This window comes from Primulina eburnea, chromosome 1, assembly GCF_022965805.1.
Source record: "Primulina eburnea isolate SZY01 chromosome 1, ASM2296580v1, whole genome shotgun sequence".
NCBI classification, from domain to species: domain Eukaryota; kingdom Viridiplantae; phylum Streptophyta; class Magnoliopsida; order Lamiales; family Gesneriaceae; genus Primulina; species Primulina eburnea.
In genome coordinates this window covers 38,958,411-38,964,320 of record NC_133101.1, presented here as the reverse complement: position 1 = coordinate 38,964,320, position 5,910 = coordinate 38,958,411, and the positions used below count along the sequence as shown (strand labels likewise).

Sequence of the window (5,910 nt, the reverse complement as noted above, 5' to 3'; positions counted from 1 at the left end):
ATAGCAGCAGTCTTAAACGTTAATACAACCATAACAAATACAAAACATAACCCTGAACGAAAATACAGTAAACCACAGGAAACCTCCACTGGATCACCACCGAAACCCAACTGCTCTAGCCACTGCCCTGGTCGTCCGAACCGTCCAACCTAAGACCTGCCCCGTGGAATGGGGTGCCCAAGATGAAAACAAGGACGTGAGCGACAATCGCCCAATACGAGAATGTACGAGTATACAAACTGATATGATGCATGCAAATGCAATATGCTCGGATATCAAGGATCAAGTCAAGAATCTCATGCTCAGTCTAGAGGCGCCTGAGTGTGTAGTCTCTGATCTGCCCTAGGCATGTTTTGGCTCCCACACTCATCATCAAGACGTGGACCTGCAATGTCCAGGTCATCAGAGCCCGCGGGTCCCGTCGGACACTGTAGCTCTCGATGCCCCATCGTCCACAATACAGAATAGGGCTGAGCGGCACCAACAAACGAGGTATATCTCAAACGATATCAGGCTCAACATGATATGTCATGCATAATATGCCAAAGCAGTAAAACATGTATCATGCAACAGATAAATATGCAGCATATAAGTGTGTATACTACGCTTGGATATCTCAGTCAGTACATCACGTACCTCACTAAAACAATCTGACAGAAAGCTCTGAACCTAGACAATACTAACATAAAGAAATCACTAACAACCCAGATCAAACATGCTACAAAGATCTCCCTAATGATCCTCAAATCACTATCTAAGGATTTAGGGTTATACCTGCGTCCGTCGTTAGCCCGCTGATGATGTCTCGATCTCAGTTCACCGACCCCTCCTCGAGTCGATACTAGCTCCGAAACTTCTCGACACCAAAGTGCCCTCGATACTGGCTAGAAAACCTAAGGATAACTAGAACTCTCTCTCTGAAGAAATGCGGTGAAGGAAACAAAAGAATCGGCTTCCATTTATAGGCTGAAACTGGACTAGTTCACAAAATCCGAAACAATCTTATCTGCCACGTGTCAGAACCTCATTGGTCTAGTTGGATTTCTCGAGATAATGTAATCAGAGATAGATCGGATTATCTATTTTTTTTAAATTCGGTGGATACCAACAGCTTAATCCCGGATTATCAATTCCTTAATAATACTTAATTAACAAATCATTATCTCTTAATTAATACTTAATTGAAAACAAAGATTCGGGTCATTACAAATTGACACTCCAAGTGACCCAAAAGTGTTACTAGCACACTAATAACTCGCAAATAAAATTCCACATGCAAGGCAAAATAATACTGAGCTCTGGTAGAAAAAGGTTACCGGTCACTAGTGTAGTGTCTGGGTTCGCCTCCTGAGCATGCATGGCGAAAACTCTCTCTTGAGTTGGTTGCTTCCACTGTGGGCACTCCTTCAGCATGTGGTCACTGGCTCCACATTTGAAGCACTTGCCTGATCCATATAAGCATGGCCCTGGATGCTGGCGGTTGCACTTAGGACGCACTAGGAAAATGACGGGCTTCTGAGGTGCCCCTTGCTGCTGAATTGGACGCTTGCCCTTCGGCGGTCTCTGATAAGGTTTCTTCCCTGGTGGCCCCTGGTAAGGCCACTTGTGCTGGGGTCGCTGATGCTGATGCTGCTGGGGTTGCGGTGGTGCCTGATAGGGCCTCTTGCCCTGCCTGTCAGCCTCTATATCCCTCAGATCTTGCTCTGCTGCCAATGCTCTTGACACGGCAACTGCATAAGTAGTAGGACCAGCAACTCGAACGTCACGACGCAAGATCGGCCACAACCCATCTATGAACTGCCTCAGCTTACTTTGGGCATCATTAGCTATGCGGGGCACAAAGTAACAACCCCTCTCGAACTTCCTGACGAAGTCTGCTACGCTGCTGTCTCCCTGTCGTAGCGACATGAACTCTCTGATAAGACGGGATTGTACTTCTTCAGTGAAGTACTTGGCGAAGCACGCTTCCTTGAATCTAGTCCAAGACAAAGTCGGCAAATCAATTGCCACCCACGCACTGTCCCACCAACGTCTGGCATCGCCTGCTAAAAGGAATATGGCACAACGGACTCGGTCTGCATCCTGCAGCTCCATAAAGTCGAATATTACCTCAATAGACTTGATCCATCCTTCTGCTATCATCGGGTCGGTAGTACGCGAGAACTCCTTTGGACTCATCCTCCTAAACCTCTCATACATTGCTTCCGGTTGGGGTCTCGTCCCCACACCCGCTGCTGTAGCCTGGTTCCACGCAAATTGCGCGAAGAACTGCGTCATACCTGCAAGCATCTGTGCCTGCATATCTGGAGGTGGAGGCGGAGGATTGGCCCTCTCCTTATTTTGGGCCTCTCTGTCCTCTTCCCTGGCTTCTCGATCAACTACACGTCTAGGAGGCATTCTGTTCCAACAATTACCCAACACGTAAACCCAGTATACATGAACATGATATTAGTGACATAAGAAGCACGTACTATAACTTTAAAACATGCACATGCTGAAATCAGAACTTAATGCTTACTACATAACATAAATTTGAAACCTTAAAACTTACAGACTTGAGGTGTGACTTCGTGAGCTTCTTGCGAATAGCACTAGGCATAACCCTTTACAAGAACACCGCTCTGATACCAACTGTAACGAACCGTACTTTTACTACTTAAAATTTGCGGAAAAATTTAAAATTTTCTTGAATACAAAAAAAAAAAAAAAAAATCAATACGGTCGTCACTACATCATCCATTCGCCAATAAAAATCTTATTAAAAGAAAAGTTTGCTCAAAGCATCTCGCATCAACCATAAAATCAGAGTATTTTAAACTTGCATAAAAACATTAAAATAACGTAGGCGGTCCTCGGGTCTAGCCTCCCGCTCAGTCCAAGCCTGCTCGTTGGTCCCCACCTCATGTCTCCTCATAGACATCCTCACCTGCATCGATCAAGTCTAGTGAGTCTAAAGACTCAACATGTATAAGCTGAGAATAGAAAGTAATATATAATAAAATCGCATGCCACTTTAAAATTGAACATACATACTTGAAGCTTGGATTTGAACTGAACTTAAACTTGCATACATACATAGACGTGCCATAACTTAAAAGCTTTCATAAACATGCTTTCATACTTGATCATACTTAAACATCCATGACTTTATTTTTGCGTAGAGGCATGTTTCAAAGCAAGTGACCCATACATAATAACCGCCTAATCAGACAAACCACAGTACTGGGCTGACAGGGACGTATCCACTACCACATACATGAGATCCCCGTTCATAATTTAACGGGCTGGTTGGTCCCCGTTAATAATTTAACGCTTACCAACCACAATCTAACCCGTTCATAATTTATACCATCCCTAGGAAGTAATTCATCAACCCAAAATCTGAAAGCTGCTCATCATATCTTTCACGGGCGGATTGGTCCCCGTTCATAATATAACGCTTTCCAATCATAAACATAATTTGGTCACAAGACATTTAGCTTACCTTAAAAACTTAAAATATTTTCTTGCACGTCAAACATACTTACTTGGCATTGCGGGATTCGTCATATTTCACTTGGGGCCGTTGCTGCACATGCTAAATGAATTTCAACACTTAACTTGCATAACTTAGACGTAGGTACTCGAGCTCACCATCGAAGTGCATAAATAGCTTATGTAATTCTAATTCACTAGGGACTCGACCTCGTTTAATCATACTAACCATGACATCAAACCCCGAAACAAAATTTACAGTGTCGGTCAACTACACGTCTAGGAGACATTCTGTTCCAACAATTACTCAACACTTAAACCCAGTATACATGAACATGATATTAGTGACATAAGATGCACGTACTATAACTTTAAAACATGCACATGCTGAAATCAGAACTTAATACTTACTACATAACATAAATTTGAAACCTTAAAACTTACAGACTTGAGGTGTGATTTCGTGAGCTTCTTGCGACTAGCACTAGGCATAACCCTTTACAAGAACACCGCTCTGATACCAACTGTAACGAACCGTACTTTTACTACTTAAAATTTGCGGAAAAATTTAAAATTTTCTTGAATACAAAAAAAAACAAAATAATTACGGTCGTCACTACATCATCCATTTGCCAATAAAATTCTTATTAAAGAAAAGTTTGCTCAAAGCATCTCGCATCAACCATAAAATCAGAGTATTTTAAACATGCATAAAAATAACAAAATAACGTGGGCGGTCCTCGGGTCTAGCCTCCCGGTCAGTCCAAGCTTTCTCGTTGGTCCCCACCTCATGTCTCCTCATAGACATCCTCACCTGCATCGATCAAATCTAGTGAGTGTAAAAACTCAACACATATAAACTGAGAATAGCAAGTAATATGTAATAAAATCGCATGCAACTTTAAAATTGAACATACATACTTGAAGCTTGGATTTGAACTGAACTTGAACTTGCATACATACATAGACGTGCCATAACTTCAAAGCTTTCATAAACATGCTTTCATACTTGATCATACTTAAACATCCATGATTTCATTTTTGCGTAGAGGCATGTTTCAAAGCAAGTGACCCATACATAATAACCTCCTGATCAGACAAACCACAGTACTGGACTGACAGGGACGTATCCACTGCCACTTACATGAGATCCCCATTCATAATTTAACGGGCTGGTCGGTCCCCGTTCATAATTTAATGCTTACCAACCACGATCTAACCCGTTCATAATTTAACAGGCGGATTGGTCCCCGTTCATAATATAACGCTTTCCAATCATAAACATAATTTGATCACAAGACATTTAGCTTACCTTAAAAACTTAAAATATTTTCTTGCACGTCAAACATACTTACTTGGCATTGCGGGATTCGTCGGATTTCACTTGGGGCCGCTGCTGCACATGCTAAATGAATTTCAACACTTAACTTCCATAACTTAGACGTAGGTACTCGAGCTCACCATCGAAGTGCATAAATAGCTTATGTCATTCAAATTCACTGACCTCGTTTAATCATACTAACCATGACATCAAACCCCGAAACAAACTCTACAGTGTCGTGTGAACATTTCCCAACCATAAAAGACATACACTTACTATTAAAAATTGAAAAGAAGCAAGAACAAAATGTTTGGACAGAAGGGGTGGCGCTCGGGCGCCAGGGTCCGCGCTCGGGTGGTAACAAATTTCCGCTCGAGCGCCGAGTGTACTGGGAAGAACCCACGGACAGAAAGAATGGCGCTCGGGCGGTGAGAAATTACCGCTCGCGCGCCGAGTGTACTGAACTTCGCGACTCTGAAACTTAAACTCTCCATTTTCGATTACACAGACCGTGACAACACCCCGAGGCTCATCCTAGGACACTAAGGCACTGACTCGACTCCCTAAAACATTCCAATGACGACGTACACCAAGCAAGCAATCAAATTCGTAAACTCAAATTTTGATACCAATTGATTCCTACGATTTCTAATGCGACCAACGACCATTGACTCGAAACGAAGTATCGAACTCACCCCAAACTCATACTCAAATATATCTAAACACAGCAGCGATCACCCGTTGATTTCCAACGAAGCCTGCAACAATTAAACTTCAAGAACACAATTTACGTAAAAGTCGCAGTTTGAGCAGTCTCACGAAAAACGCCATTACTAACTCAATTTTTATCCAAATAATTCTAACTTTATATCAAATCGTAGGTATCGAAAAGTTATACATTTTTTGCGTTAAAAGTTTTCTGAGATTCTTGACTGAAAAATCGCAGTAACCCAAAATAGAGTGAAAAACGGGATTTTAGATCTAAAAACTATTGCGAAACGCATCGATAAATTTCCTGCCCAAACTACTACACATCACACATGGATTTTACGCATAAAAACAACGCAACACATACTATGACATAATAGACACAGAAAAGAGAGATTATACGTGCC

At 42.0% G+C, this 5,910-nt stretch overlaps 1 protein-coding gene across 1 annotated transcript; it reads right to left on the bottom strand.

The window, feature by feature from the left end:
- Positions 1 to 1,239: 1,239 nt before the first annotated feature.
- LOC140806951 (uncharacterized) lies at positions 1,240 to 2,277 on the bottom strand. Its single transcript, XM_073163517.1, has 2 exons — positions 1,551 to 2,277; positions 1,240 to 1,247 (listed from the first exon to the last, which is right to left on the bottom strand). The coding sequence occupies exons 1-2, from the start codon at positions 2,275 to 2,277 to the stop codon at positions 1,240 to 1,242; spliced, it is 735 nt and encodes a 244-aa protein (XP_073019618.1).
- Positions 2,278 to 5,910: the final 3,633 nt, after the last annotated feature.

What these genes read in the sequence shown, in the direction of transcription:
- LOC140806951 (XM_073163517.1), bottom strand. Translation starts at nt 2,277, where the DNA reads ATGACGCAGTTCTTCGCGCAATTTGCGTGGAACCAGGCTACAGCAGCG.